The 16,243-nt window shown below is 40.1% G+C and overlaps 2 protein-coding genes across 3 annotated transcripts; one reads left to right on the forward strand and one right to left on the reverse strand.

Annotated features, from left to right (window-relative positions):
• Positions 1-749: 749 nt before the first annotated feature.
• On the reverse strand, positions 750-6,953 carry spast (spastin). Its single transcript, XM_058058312.1, has 16 exons — positions 6,571-6,953; positions 6,406-6,489; positions 6,259-6,342; positions 4,933-5,099; positions 4,744-4,856; positions 4,576-4,669; positions 4,420-4,494; positions 4,245-4,316; positions 3,535-3,610; positions 3,344-3,435; positions 3,182-3,261; positions 3,058-3,100; positions 2,904-2,983; positions 2,748-2,818; positions 1,904-1,944; positions 750-1,820 (listed from the first exon to the last, which is right to left on the reverse strand). The coding sequence occupies exons 1-16, from the start codon at positions 6,680-6,682 to the stop codon at positions 1,695-1,697; spliced, it is 1,410 nt and encodes a 469-aa protein (XP_057914295.1). The 5' UTR covers positions 6,683-6,953; the 3' UTR covers positions 750-1,694.
• A 1,047-nt stretch (positions 6,954-8,000) lies between these two features.
• Positions 8,001-15,666, forward strand: memo1 (mediator of cell motility 1). Of its 2 annotated transcripts, none has more exons than XM_058058976.1 (9): positions 8,001-8,484; positions 11,002-11,083; positions 11,172-11,240; positions 11,575-11,687; positions 11,772-11,883; positions 12,154-12,296; positions 12,378-12,454; positions 12,551-12,655; positions 13,519-15,666. In XM_058058976.1, the coding sequence occupies exons 1-9, from the start codon at positions 8,424-8,426 to the stop codon at positions 13,648-13,650; spliced, it is 894 nt and encodes a 297-aa protein (XP_057914959.1). In that variant the 5' UTR covers positions 8,001-8,423; the 3' UTR covers positions 13,651-15,666. The 2 variants fall into 2 exon arrangements, with proteins under 2 accessions (XP_057914959.1, XP_057914958.1); XM_058058975.1 differs by lacking the exon at positions 8,001-8,484 and adding an exon at positions 9,060-9,800.
• Positions 15,667-16,243: the final 577 nt, after the last annotated feature.

The raw sequence follows: 16,243 nt of genomic DNA on the forward strand, positions 1-16,243 counted from the left end.
ACATTTACTATGTCCTAGTAAACGATTCCCCAACAGTTAACGAGCAAATGAGAACTTCATCTCACCAGCCCGGAGATTAGCTTTTGGCTGGTCATGGGGTCTCCATCAGGGAAGTGCATAACTTTACTTATCGCTGGTCTGATCTCATCTACAAAATAGATGTATTGTGTAATAAAAGTAATGCATTATGCAGATATATATATATATATATATATATATATATATATATATATATATATATATATATATATATATATATATATATATATATATATATATATATATATATATATATATATATATATATATATATATATATACCTACATACTGTAGGTAGTGGTTGACTCACATGACTTCCATAAAGGCAGGGTAGGTTCAGTCCAGGGTGTACACTGCCTTTCACTCTAAGTTAACTGGGATAGGCTCCAGCCCAGAAAGGAATAATTGATAGAAAATAGATGGATGGCTATACAAGTATAGTGGAATACAGTCTATTGTTGTCACAAACAATAGACATCCATTATACTTGAAATAGTCAGTTCCAGTGTCAAACTGCCACCATTATAAAAGCTTTATTTAAACTATACAGGCAAAATTGCTTGATAGCGAACCCTTAATGTTGTGACAAATGATGAAAGTCGTATTGATATTTATTATTGTTGACTGATCCATATTGTACTGAGCAGCCAGGACAGAGATGTGTGTCTGCTTTCATTATCTACAGGGACGCATGATGGCAGGACACTTTATGTCAACTCAATTCATCTATTTTGTATACCGGTTATCCTGTTTGGGTTAATGGGTGAGCTGGAGCCTATCCCAGGCAAAGCTGGGAAAAAGATGGGGTACGCCATAAAATGCCCATACAGTATAGACAACCATTCAGACCAAGACTTCATCTCACCAGCCCGGAGATTAGCTTTTGGCTGGTCATGGGGTCTCCATCAGGGAAGTGCATAACTTGGTCTGATCTCATGTACAAAATACTCACACATACACGTAGGTGCATGAACACACACGTGACACACTCTTGACACTTCATCCTTCATTGTAATGTCAACATTGGAGAAGAGGCTATTTATTTCAAGACTTTCCACAGCATTCGATATATCTGCGTTTGTAAAAATCTGTTGATTCCAGATGCAGATACAAAAACATATGCGGTAGTCTTGTTTCTGCAATACTTTAACACAGATTCATACAAATGCAATCATTAAAAATCATCATTTTACAGTGAAATATAAAAAAGTGTTAAACAAAGCAAAGTGTCATTGGGTTTACAAGTTCATTCTACTTCCACACCCGTTTTTCCTACATTTTCCATCACCTGAATGTGCCACTGAGCTTGGTGAAGTGAAAACATATGCAAGTTACTGTCATTTGGGGCAAACTCAAGGCTTTAAAGCTGTGTGCTGCCCTCTTGTGGCAAGAAAAAACACTTAAATGCAGACCATTTCTTGAGACTATATATTTAAGAAAAGTGCTGCAAAGTGTTTCAATCAAATATAATGAAACTCTGAATGAAAAAAAAGTTGTCTTTCCCATAAATCAGGAAATCCAAACATAGTAATTCCAAGTCAAACATCTATATAGGAAACCTAAACAGGTTTGTTAAAAGATCTAGAATGCCGTGCACCCCTGCAGGAGGGTCAACGTTATTTGATTTATTTTTTGCTATACAGCTGAATTACATTCAAAAAGCAGTCGTGTCACCAAAGTCCTTGTTCCACTGGTTGTACATATTGAGAGTCGTTGGGCTAACGCTGGGCTTGATGCGCTTTAGGGAATCCTCAAAGTCTTTCATCTTGATGTTTCGCATCTGTGAATGAGAAAATGAAATTACGGAGGGGAACGTCCAAGTGAACATGGACAACTGCAACATCTGTAACAGGAGGAACTCACCTGATTAGCAGCCATGTGCCGGACTTGGTCAGGTCCCAATTCTGTGCAAAGAGAACATTTTTTGCAATTAAAATGATGTTGATTATACTGTACAGGAATCGGGAGAACATCACGAACGTCAGGCAAGGCACGTCATGGGACCTGTCTCTCGTTATTTGCACTTTGTCCATTTCTGTCTTATACCTTCCTCTTTTGGAAAAGAAAAACTTACAGTATCACTCAAGACATTATAAACATCCAGCAGCAACACAACGTTTTAGCATGACTACCATTTTGATGAAAAATATATTGACCCAACTCGACAATCTACCTTGAGAAGCATTAGTTTACTCTTACTGCTTGATCTGAGAGGTGTCACCCTGATAAAGATGATGAAGACTGAAGAGCAAGAGCTAGCTCGTCATGGGTGGTGCCATGAACTTTAAATGTAGCATTTGCAAATTTAACATTTGCTTTCAAAAACTGAACAATGTAGAACACAATTACTAACAATTTATAACATATATATATATGCAAAGTTGATATTTTATGTCAGAAACACTTTGAATTTTACTTATTTCACACAATACACAAATTTTACCTATTGGCATTTGCATTTGAAAATAAGGCAATTTTTCTACAACATAAGGGAAAACCTCCCCCTTGTTGTTTGGGGTTTGTATACACATAAAACAAACTACAAATTAAAAAACAGAAAACTAACTAAAATAACATGTTCTTCTACTACTCTTCTACTGTTATGTGGTAAAAAAAAATCTCATGTCTGTTGTTATCAACATTTAGTCAGCCAACAGACTCATAAAAAAAATTTGTATGAAATATTCGCCATGTCTAAAGTTCTTACCTCTAATTGGTCCAAGTGCGGCATCTTTAGCTAATGATGTCAGATCACTTCCTGAATATCCTGCCGTTGCTCTGTCATTTGGGAAGAATGACAGGTTTGACATGAAATTATGATGTAAAATTATGAATGTAAACGTGGTGAATTTGTGACACTCACTTTGCAAGCCAGCTCAACTCGTTTTTGCTAAGTGGACTCCCATGCTTTGCTAAAAGGTGTTCCATAAGTGTGGCCCGTGTCTGAAATGATCACAAAATGTAACATTTGAAAGATTTTGCTTAAAGACGCTGATTTTTGTAGGAACAGCAAATACCTTCTCATCAGGCAATGCCACGTAGACCCTTTTGGCGAAGCGCCTATAAGACATAACAAAAGCAAAACTGTACATCTTTGAATGTGCAAAAACATAATGCAACAATGAGGGGTAAATAATATACCTTAGTACCGCTTCATCAAGCTCCTGAGGTCTGTTGGTGGCTCCCATGACAAGCACCTTGTCATCTCCTCCAGACTGCACCTGACACCAAAAAGCACCAATGTGGAGCATCAGTTACGTGGCTCTGCGGTGCAGTTTTTGAACTATACTAGCTAGCACTTACCCCATCAAACTCAATGAGGAACTCTGTTTTTAAACGACGTGAAAACTCCTGCTCTCCTTCCCGCCTTTCACAGAGCAAGCTGTCAACTTCATCTGCACGCGAACGCACAAAAACATAATTTCGCCCTTCAAACAATAATAATAAACACATGTCTCTTTGTATCGATCCATCCTAAGTGTTACAGAACCAACCAATAAAGATGACAGAGGGCTGTAATTCTCTGGCAGCTGCAAATAAAGCTCGGACAAGCTTCTCACTCTCTCCAACCTTTGACGAGATCACAATAGAATTAGCAAAAGACATCAAATGTAGAACAAAAACATCAAGAAACTATTAACTGATCAAAAAAACAGAGCCTTCTCCATCGCTACCCCCACCCTCTGGAACTCTTTGCCTCATTCACTCCGTGCTTGCCGTGTTTCAAAAAACAACTAAAAACCCACCTGTTTAAATCTGTTTTTAATGTCTAACTTTTTATATCTGACTGCTGTGCCCCGCCCCGCTTTTTCTCATGTTTTAACTGTGTATTAACCAATGAATGTTGTATTTTGGTGTGTCTTCTACTCTGCTTGCTTTTATTCAACTCCATTCTTCTGTAAAGTGTCTTTGAGTATTTTGAAAAGCGCTATACAAATAAAATGTATTATTATTAAAATTAGAGACAGGATTTATGGAATTCGGAATTGATTTACAATTCCGTTAGTTGCTTGGAAAGTGATTGTTGTTTAGTCTCAACTTGAAGCAAGACCATGATGTCAGCTATGGGAATTGGAGCTGCTATATCCACGCAGACATCCGATATGACGCCACTGCAACGGACAGTGCTGTACAACACTGGCATCAAACCAGGAGCTCAAATCATTAAAACAGACAGATATTCTCCCATGCCTCATCATCTTACATATTTAGATGTCAAACTGGCGGCACTGATGTTGAAAAAAGTGGCGTTGGACTCTGCTGCTACTGCTTTGGCCTGGTAAGGGGGGGAAGTCAAGCTGTGATTCAAGCAATGATCAATAACAAAAATGGTTCCTTCCTAAGTAATTGCAAATTAGAACAGACTGTCCTTGACTCACCAGCATGGTTTTCCCATTTCCAGGTGGACCAAATAAAAGCAAGCCTCGGGCTGGAGCTCTCAAACCAGTGAAGAGCTACATAGCGAGAGATAAATACATCATTAAATGTAGCGCATGTTACGGTAAACACGACTCGCTTTTTTATTAGCCGTTTACCTCCGGTCTTAAGGCAGGAAGGATGACAATCTCCTGAAGTGCTTGCTTGGCCAGATCCTGGCCCGCAATATCATTGAATGTAACAGACACACCACTGAAACGAACACAGGCTTTAAAGGACTCCATTGAGTACCTTCCTCCAGAGTGCATCGCATTGTTTGGACTTACGTGTCAACTATTTCATTCAGGATCATGTTAGCCAGTTTGCTGTCCACATTCTTGAAATTTTTTAGATCCCTTTTCTGAGGCGGTTTTTGAGCTCTCCCTGCTCGTGGGGTTACCTTAGGCATCACAAAATCATTTCAGGACTTTAAACAGAAAAATGCAGGAACAAGCGTAATATGTAATACAATTTACCTTTAAATCAGGAGTTCTGCAAGGTGGTTTGCCTGCTGTGGAGGGCCTGATGTTTTTAGACACCCCTCGAACGGCAGGCTGACTTTTAGGAGGAGGTTTTGCTGGGTGCACAGTATTATTTGAAGCGTTCCGGGTTTGGGGCCTGTCTTTGGAAGCCAGTGTGGCTTCTACAAACAATAGTGAACATTTTTCCAAGTAAGAACAATATATTTAAGATCAGGATATCATGCCCAGTTGCTGTCATTAGAGCTGTCTAACATTATTAATGTTCACACACTACACCCCAATAGAAAAACAGTGCAGCGAAACGATCATTCATTCATTCACTACTGCTTTTCCTCATGAAGGTCGCGGGGGTGCTGGAGCCTATCCCAGCTGTCTTTGGGTGAGAAGCGGGGTACACGGTGGACTGGTCGTCAGCCAATCACAGGGCACATATAGACAAACAACCATTCACACTCACATTCATACCTATGGACAATTTGGAGTCACCAATTAACCTAGCATTTTTTGGAATGTGGGAGGAAACCGGAGTACCCGGAGAAAACCCATGCATGCACGGGGAGAACATGCAAACTCTACACAGAGATGTGCCGAGGGTGGAATTGAAGCCTGGTCTCCTAGCTGTGAGGTGTGCGCGCTAACCACTCGACCGCCGTGCTGCCTGCGAAACGATCATTCATTCATTCATTTTCTACCGCTTTTCCTCACGAGGGTCGCGGGAGGTGCTGGAGCCTATCCCAGCTGTCTTTGAGCGAGAGGCGGGGTACACCATGGACTGGTTGCCAGCCAATCACAGGGCACATATAGACAAACAACCATTCACACTCACATTCATACCTATGGACAATTTGGAGTCACCAATTAACCTAGCATGTTTTTGGAATGTGGGAGGAAACCGGAGTACCCGGAGAAAACCCACGGATGCACGGGGAGAACATGCAAACTCCACACAGAGATGTGCTGAGGGTGGAATTGAAGCCTGGTCTCCTAGCTGTGAGGTCTGCGCGCTAACCACTCGACCGCCGTGCCGCCTGCGAAACGATCAATGACCATAAAATAATGTATTGGTGTAAGAACGCAGTTAGAATAGTTAGAAGTGCTATTTTCATCTACGACATTTATTATGTCCGTCATGGAACATAACATTTTGCAACTGTTTGAACTATTACTTGTCTTTATGCAACAAACCATGCACACTCACACTGAGGGGAGCAAAAGTGATGCAACTGCCTCTCGGTCAAGTGGTTGCAACCCAGCATTTTACTCTACTCAACTCAACTACCATTTATTGCTGGCTGACCCTAAAGCACATTAGTCTCTTACCTAAAAGAGCAAGCCTATCTTTCGCCATGGTGAGATTGGTGATCATTTTATCCTGAAGTCTCTTGTCTCTCTCATACTGCTCTCCTGTTGACAAACATTTGGGTTAGCGTGACAACTTCCAGTTTCATGTGTGTGTTCAAATCATACCTTGTCCCGTGATCTTCACTGCGATGCCGCTTTCGAGTTCAACAATCCCTCTCTTGTACCACTGCAGCGCATCCTCCTTCTCCCCTGTCAGCACACAAGACGTCTTACAGAGCTGTCATGCACCGAAACATGTTAGCTAGCAACCCATAGACACCATAAACACACCTGTGTCATCTTCGTCGATTCTCAGTGCCTTGGATATATACTCAAACGCCTGCTTGTGGTAGTTTCTAACCACTTCGGTGCTGTCTTTGCCTTTATTTGTTTTGACCGACATTAGTTTCTCGTTACAGTTCCCTCGCTATAAATGTTAGCATATTATTTCACAGAATACGGTAAAGTTGGACTAAACCATTACAGCTAACACATATCTATACAACGTAGTACTGTTTTTTTCCCAACTATAAGCTTTTCTACATTAAAAAAAACATATTATAACTTATCGGAAACAAATTCCACGTCGGTTCTCGTTGTTTATCGACGGAATGAAGCCACGGTTCAGTGCATTAATTTCTGAAAGCAGTGACAAACTTCCGCTTTCACATTTAAACTCCGCCCTCTTGCTGCAAGGCTGGGACAAGAGCAACTTCCGCATAGGCTTTCGCATTAAAAGCATAATTTATGCGATGACGTTTACATTTTGAAATATACTTTACGTGGTGTGCATGTGAATCAAACGTTGTTTGATTCCGGGAGTTCATTAAAACTAAGAGACAAGTGTAAGGCTTAGGGAGTTTGGGCAGTGCTGATTAGAACCTGGTATGTTGAATATTGAACTTTTTTACATTTTTGTTGGATGATTATTAGCTACAAGCTATAATCATCAAAAATGATTAAGAAATTAATATGTACATGCTCGGGTGTGTTGTAATCTATAGAATAGGTTTTACTTTTTACTTGATTTATTGAAATAAGTGACATTTTCAAAATGTTCTAAAAGTTACATTTTCAATTTATTGAGATGCAACTGTATAGAAGTGTGAAAAAACAATATACATATAGGTTAGTATGTATATTCTAGTTGTAAATTCTAGTCTAAATCCGAATTAAAGTAGGATCTCCTATGCTGAATATTGAAAACCACTAAATATTATTTGAGGAAAAAAAACAATGGTTAATATACTGCAATATTACTCCATATATATCATGGAAATACACCCCCTGGAAGTTGTGAGAAGCATTACAATCCAAATGGATGCTTGGTTTGTGCTATGATCTTCACAAAATGCCATGAGATGCCATGACTGCTGTTAGCAATAATATTTTTGCAGAAAATGTCCAATATGGAGCAATTTCAGTAAAAATTGTGTGTAAATGCTGAAGTGTAGAATGAATGAATGTGCCCTCAAATGTGCTCTATTTGCCAATTGAGGATTTGAACCAGCAATCATCAGATTAGGAGATGACCACTGGCCACTTTGAAGCTGGATTGATTTGAATCAATTGAAAAATGTGAGATAAGTTAGCAGACAACAGTGGAGGAATAAATATATGAAAAAGTGCACAACTTTATGACACAACAGTGCAATGAATGGTTGACTTTGTGTGTGTGTGTATACGTCACGGACGAGGCTCCGCCCACTTGACCTCTTTAATTTTGGTTAATCACACAGCCAATCAAAGTTCTTCATAGTCTTGAGCGACTAGCGATATCAACTATCTCTTAATTTTAGGATGCGAAAGATTATTGTTGATTTTATTAGTTGAATTTGCCATGTTGTGATTTTTTTGTACTTGACCAGCAGACTGCTTGTTAGCTTCTATCGCTGACTTCAACTGGCCAGCAAGCAGCTGACGGAAGACCTAGCGTGTTAGCTTGCTAGCATATTAGCCTGCTAGCCTGTTTGCCTGCCAGCCGACAGTCTCTCTCCAGTCCAACTGTTCTTTGTCTTTTCTCTGCGAGCAAGTTAGCCACAACAGTCACTTCCTACTTGTGCTTGCTGACACTGGCACACAACCTTATTTTAAACCACCTGGCAAGATTTAACTACACCAAAATAGGCGGCTTTGGAACCAAGATGTCCAACCGAGTGGTGTGCAGAGAAGCAAGTCACGCCGGGAGCTGGTACTCCGCTTCGGGTAACTGTCAACACAGCACCGGCCGTGTTAGCACACTGTGATAGCTGCTTTTTTCCCCTTTCTTGCTATGTCAGCGCTATCCTTTGAGTTTGTTTAGCGTCTCGTTTTGCGTGTAATGTCCAGTGACAGCAACCAGTTAGAACAAAAGCCCTTTTTAAAGAGCAATTTCAATGCGAGCTATCATTTGGGATGTAATTCAGCTGATGGAGATCTGGAGCTACTATAGTTAGCATATTGCCTTATTTTGCTTGCTTGTCACTCTGCAGTGTCTGCTGTTTATTCGCGTTCATGTCTCACCCGCAAAATGTTTAGCATTTCCAAAAAGCAGCCAAAGCTATAATGGGAAATGGAAAAGAAAGCCACCATTACGAATGTTACAGAACTTGCTGGCCCAGCAATCACCCGGCTGGATAGATGAAACATCATAGCAGCAACTCTTTAAACTAAAGATGGCAGTGTTGTTTTTGGGCTCCTTTTGTCTTGTGTGTGAAACTGTCACTTACATTCTGCTATCAAATACTCCCCGCTGAGAGACAAAGAACTAGGTAGGGCACATAAACCGAGTATTCGTGTTCACCCCTTCCCCCCATTTCCATTTCAGCAGCTAGCCGCTTGCCTGTTATCCCTTTAAGCCTGTCTGTCTGCACTGTAATGATAGCTGTTTGTTCTTCCTGGGACGTGTCCATTAGATCAGCAATAATGCCAACCTGTCTCATTGTGTTACATAGAAAGAAACCTTAACTATATTTATTTGTATCCCTTTATTCTTACTAGTGGTGCAGAGCTACTCCACAAGTCACAAAATACAAAATATACACTGTCTGGGCCATCTTTATAGCTTTTTTAATGACACACATTCAAGCTTCTGTAATGTCACATTTATTTCTGTCAGGATTGCATAGATTAAGAAATCTATATATTTTGTATTGATGGCGGGAGATGAACAAAGTTGTCCCCACTGTCCTGCCATGTTTTCACGATGCCCTGGACAGTCTCCTTTGATGTTTTCTCTGTTTGATGCATGCCAATAATTTGATGCTTCTGAAACAGACTTAACGTCTTTTGCAATCATAGGATTTTGTCCTTCGTCATGGTTGTTTAACAAAGGAGAAACGACTCACCAAATAGTCTGCTGGCAGCTGGAACATGCAGTAATTATCCAATGGAAGGCTCTTGACTATTTGCTTAGTTAAATCCAGGTGGCAGTAGTTTTTTTTTTTTTTTTTAGGAGAGGCAGTGTATTATTACCATGCAAGTTAATATGGAATTAAAGGAACAGTCTACCCCCACATCTGTTTGTCATCCTCCATTAACCAGTAAGTAGCCTGCTAACTAACAAACAGACGGACAACATTCCACAATTTCTTTTTCATATACGTAAAAAAATAAGCCTTGGTGGAGGTCTGCATACTGCTCAGGGACTAGTTATGTCAACATTAAAGTGAAGGTTTTACACAGTGCAGTGATCCTTCATTTCTCGTGATTGGTTCGAGACTGTGATAAGTGAATTTCCGCAAATAAATTGAATACTTTTATAGGTAGAGCATAGAAAACCTTATTTAACCTTATTTATGACCATCTAATACAGCTTTTAACATTAGTAGAGCCCTCTAGACATGAACGAGCACCCCTACAGTCATCATTACTCTCAGATTATCCAATATAGTAGACATAATAAGAGTAAATAAGCCATTTAAAACATAAATGAGACTGATGCTCATGTGTGTTGCGATAAATTTCTCTCTGGGAGCAGAGTGAGTGGTGGTCAGGGAGTGACGTTTGGCGGTGGGGGGGGGGGGGGGGGCTAGGTTGAGTTTCGGCTACAAACACACAAACTCAACAACACTGTTCAATTGCTTGGTGGTTATTATATGTACACGTTTACGCCAAAATAACCAGTCCAGACCGTCAATGCTACACTGTGACGTATGACGCTCCGAACGGTATTGGTCATGTGACATTTGCGGCACGATATAAGCTCTGAATAACGACTTTGAAGCAGTGTGATTCACGAAATCTTGCACAAGCGCCGAGGCTTCGGGCTCATTTGACCATCTCTATGTTAAGGGGTGGTTTGAAAATGACAGTTGCCATTTGTTGTTTTATTTATCAGTCATCAACTGAATAAAGGCCTGTTGTTCCGCCAATCAAGTCTGATGCTTGCTTGTATGTCTCACCGAACATGACAGTAACATTACTGACACCTTGTGTCCAGTGTAGAATACATGTTTGAATGCCTTTTATTTGTATTTTAGCCATTTTTATACTTGAAAATTAATATGCATTTGACTTTGACTACTAATTGACTATATCCATGTTTTGAATACTTGGATTTACCCCACCCAGGCCCACCAATAATGACATTATGTTTGTACTGTAATCCATTGTTAGTGGTTTGGCAATATTATATATATAATATATTATATATATATATATACAATATAAATAATATTGAAAATAAATACATTCTCTCTCCATCGTCATCATTGCAATTTTGTTTTTGTCCTTCCTTTTCAGGATCACAGCTGAATGCACAACTAGAAGGCTGGCTGTCTCAAGCTCAGTCCACAATCAAACCCGCCAGAGCCATCATAGCTCCGTAATCACACATTGACAAATGGAAGAGAATTATCATCTGGGCGTCCTAAGTCATCTTATGTGTGAATTGCATGTTTTTTTGTTTGCAGGCATGCAGGGTATACCTACTGCGGTGCTTGTGCCGCACATGCCTACAAGCAGGTTGACCCCTCTGTTACGTAAGTCCCCTTTCTTACTGAGGTATTAAAGTACAGTATAGTGGATTTTTGTATTTCATTTAAAATTATTGCTAAAATACAGTACGACTGTTTTTCATACATGGTTTCGGTCATCATATGGCTAAACCGTGCGCCTTACATACTGCCCAAATAAAGCATTCCAAATAAAACCAATCTTGATGAAGGTTTTGCTATATAGCCATATACAGTATATCCACAACTATAAATGTTTTGACAACTTTAGAGGTATATTTTGAATTTAGCAGTTCCACTGCACACTATCTTCATCCTCCTGACACAATCTATGAATGAGTCAATGTCTATCACCCTTCAGTCGTAGGGTGTTCATCCTGGGACCCTCTCACCATGTGCCCCTCTCCCGCTGTGCCCTGTCACCAGCAGACGTCTATAGAACACCTCTGTACGATTTGAGAATCGACCAGAAGGGTATCATTGTTTCTTACTCGAGCCACAAAAAAAGGCACGGATGGCAACTGTAGTGTGTACTAATCAAAATGATTGATTTTCCAGTTTACGCCGACCTCTGGAAAACAGGGTTGTTTGAGCGGATGAGCATGCAGACGGACGAAGACGAGCACAGTATCGAAATGCACTTGCCTTACACTGCTAAAGCCATGGAAAGGTAATACATGTTCAATTGAGCAAGTCTAATTAAATCTTGTGTGCTTCTACAGAGAGTTGCTATTTGCTTTAATTAAATTGTATTAATTAGCTTTCTTGAATCCATGTTAGTGCAGTATTACATATGATTTAGCTGGAGTCCAAGCACATTTCCGCAAACTGAAACACTTAACGAGTCAGTTGATTGCATTGGAGGCAGACACACATCAAGTGCACGCTGGTTTCAGATGACCGCTCCTCCTTACTGAACACTGAGTTCTTTCTACGTCAGCCACAAAGACGAATTCAGCATCGTCCCCGTGCTTGTGGGCGCTCTGAGCGAGTCCAAGGAACAGGAATACGGGAAGCTGCTTAGCAAATACCTGGCCGACCCTTCTAACCTTTTCATCATCTCCTCGGACTTCTGCCACTGGGGTGAGTTGCGATGAGCAGAAATAAAGAAAACCGCATTCATGGGCATTCTCTGTTAAAGCTGGCTCTATTCTTCCAATGAAGGTCAGCGGTTCCGTTACACGTACTACGATGAAGCTCAAGGGGAGATCCATAGGTCTATTGAGCATCTTGATAAAATGGTAACCATGTGTGTTATGTAGTTATGTAGTCAAATCTCATAAATATTACCGGCGGATTGAAGATGATCATAACTAAGTGCCTTGGTATTTGTACAGGGAATGGGCATTATAGAGCAGTTGGATCCCACGTCTTTCACCAACTACTTGAAAAAGTACCGCAACACCATTTGTGGACGTCACCCGATTGGAGTGCTACTAAATGTGAGTACTACAAAAGTTAACGTCCTATGTATATTGTGCAATTTAATGTACAGCGGAACCTCGTTTTTTGTCATTAATCTGTTCCAAAAAGCAACGTATGCAAACCAATAAAAATAATGTAATTTCAGTTAATCTGTTCTAGACACAAAAAATACATGGAGAAAAAAAATATTTCTAAATTATTTTAAATGACACATGAACTGCTAGCTTTAGCTTGTTAAGATGAAGCTACAGTAAACCTCGGATATATCGGACTCGGATATATCGGAAATTCGCTCACAACGGACAGATAAAAAAGAAACGATTTTTCTGTAATGCATTTCCAATAAAAATTCATTGCATATATTGAATTTTTTATAACGAATTTCGCCTATTTCGGACAAAATCTCCAGTCCCGTTCCAATGCATTTCCATTAAATTTCCCTCGCATATATCGGATGGCCGCATCGTGACGCTCCGATTCGCCGAATCGTGACAGGCCGCTATACGACGTCATTTGCAGCGTTGCCTGCGCATCCAGGTACATTGGAAACATAGTCAAGGAAGTGCCTTTTTATAACGGATAAAATCCGATTTACGCATATTCCGGATATAAATCCGATATATGCGTAAAACGGACATTTTCCGGTATACGCATATAACGGATTTCGCTTATATCGGACAAAACCAGTGGGAACAATTGAATCCGATATATCCGAGGTTTACTGTATTATAAATGACACATGAACTGCTAGCTTTAGCTTGTTAAGATGAAGCTATAAGGAGGTTTAATGGCAATCGTGAGCCAATAAAATGAACTGATGTCTACATCTTACCATATTGATGAATGATCCATCCCTGTTTGGGTTGTCATGTTTTTGCAGGCTGTAGCTGAGCTGAGGAAGAACGGTTTAGACATGAACTTCAATTTTCTGAACTACGCTCAGTCGAGCGAGTGCAGGAACTGGCAGGATAGCTCCGTGAGTTATGCAGCGGGGGCGCTCATCGTTCATTGAGGTTGACGATCGCAGGGGTCACTGCAGCAAAAGCAGCCCTGCTGCCCTTTATTATCTATCGCCATAACCTGACCTAAAAACAGCCCCCCCCCCCCCCCCCCCCCCGTCCCCTCACCTTACTCCTCCAATCAACGCCTACTATTTGCAGGAAGGACCTGGACACGCCAAGGCAATAGTCTTTTGGCTTATTATGAGGATTATTATTATAATTATTATTACTGTATGATCATGTGTGGAAAGGGGGTCCGATTTGGGCTCTTTGGGTTCCTCGTCTCTTTTATGACCTCATTATGGATTAGCATTGTGAAAAGCAATCTTCATTGGGACACAAGGCGGCCTGTGCTCATGTAATCTTCCTCACTAAAGGAATGAAAATGAATCCCCACATCATCATGGGAACCAATAACTGCAGTGTTGCTCGATGTGTAACTCCAACCATAAACCAGTTTCATAGACAATAACTACCATTACTCAACATACAATGTGTTGGAGTTTCTAACAAAAGGGCTGCATTGACATCACTAACCCCCCCCTACAAAACCAAAAACACACTTCTAACTCTCATATTATCTTTTATTCACATTTGATTACTCTTATTTATCCCTTTTGCTAGTTTTAGTAGGTGTGGTATTATTGACTGAATACTATGTAGATTTCAACACCAACAGTGTTGTCACAGATGCTTTTTAGTTATTAACAGAACTGACCCAGTGAACTAGTGCTGCATAAAAGCCCGACTTTGCTTTATCAATATGAATTCCCACAAGCAGACTATGTGGTGCGATACCAAAATAATGAAAGCTGCAAATGGAGTCGCCCTGTTGTAAAGAAACTATAAAGATTTGTTTTTAAATTGTACGAACTATTATTGTAATACTTCAGTAGCAACAATCTGCATTTATTTTATTATGTTTTGGTTAAAAATGTCCAATCTTAAAAGATGATTGAATGTTTTGGCTTTGTGTGTGATAAAATTCCATTTGGATTTGATCTCAGTATCGGTAGCAAAGAATGATGAATTCTGTATTGGAATTTGTTAACAGGCGGCATTTCGGATTTTACGCGCTGTATTTTGAATTGATCAGCTTTGATAATATCCGCGCAATGAAATGTGTACCGTTATGAGGTATGGAAGTACACACAATGCAAGCTGTAACTCAATTATGATGGCAGCATGGACTTAATGGCAATATATTCCTGGCAGCGCACAGTTTCCACCATCCTGCCGTTTGAGGATTATTACTTTGTACAGGAGGGTCCCCCACTCCTGATGTTTCCCCACTCTTAACATGATGCAGTCCTCTGACGTTTGTCGTCCTCTGTGCCATAATAGTGTTATGAAAAATAAAGGTTATAACTCTGTGGGCACAGACTGAAAGCTGAATCACCAGTCACTTGACCTCTGGTGTTAATTTCAAAGCAGTAAAGCACGACACACTGTGTTATTGTGCCTTTTGATCACTGTTGCACAAACACACATAAAGCATATTCTCACTTGTAGTCTTATTTAGAACTTGGTCTGTTTTTTTTGTTTGTTTTTTTTTCACCCCGTTTTTACATGTGTAATCCTTTCTCCTTTTTCCTACCTGGTGCCCACAAATATCTTTGGCCCACAGTGTGTGAGTGACCCCCCGAACCCCCCCATCTGTTGGTCACAAATGGCACCAACTGTTATCTGCTTTCTTCAGCAGGGAGTGGTGGTCACCTTTTTTCCACCTCGCCTCATTCCTGTAGAGACAAAGCCTGAACCTCAACACTGTTCTTTTGTTTTTTATTGATCTTTATTTGTCTTTTAGTATCAAGGGGAGGGGTTTCTGTATTTTTTTTTCTTGCTTGGACGATGAGAACGTACACACACACACACAACATTAACCGAAAATATACTACTTACTCCCTAAATGGAGTTTTTTGATCTCAGGTTCCACTGACAAAGCATCACAAGAGGGTCTTCAGATGAGGCCGAGGATTTATGTTACAAAGCAAGTAAAGTGTACTGAAAAGCTTGTCTCCTGTCTTTTTTTTTGTTTGGCAGCACACAAACATTTACTTCTTTTAACGTTGCATTGATGACGTGCCGAATATGATGTATTTGATCACAAAAATGCTCACTAAATGACATTTAAAACGATAGAATTTAAACTAGCAACCTCAAAATGTTATACTGATTTGTATAAATTAAACTGTTATAGTGCCAATATTACACCTTAAAGCTTAACTTTACTGTTATGACCATTCTATGTAGATACATATACAGTAAACCTCGGATATATCGGATTCAATTGTTCCCACTGGTTTTGTCCGATATAAGCGAAATCCGTTATATGCGTATACCGGAAAATGTCCGTTTTACGCATATATCGGATTTATATCCGGTATATGCGTAAATCGGATTTTATCCGTTATAAAAAGGCACTTCCTTGACTATGTTTCCAATGTACCTGGACGCGCAGGCAACGCTGCAAACGCTGCAAATGACGTCGTATAGCGGCCTGTCACGATTCGGCGAATCGGAGCGCCACGATGCGGCCATCCGATATATGCGAGGGAAATTTAATGGAAATGCATTGGAACGGGACTGGAGATTTTGTCCGAA

This window comes from Doryrhamphus excisus, chromosome 20 (assembly GCF_030265055.1).
Source record: "Doryrhamphus excisus isolate RoL2022-K1 chromosome 20, RoL_Dexc_1.0, whole genome shotgun sequence".
NCBI classification, from domain to species: domain Eukaryota; kingdom Metazoa; phylum Chordata; class Actinopteri; order Syngnathiformes; family Syngnathidae; genus Doryrhamphus; species Doryrhamphus excisus.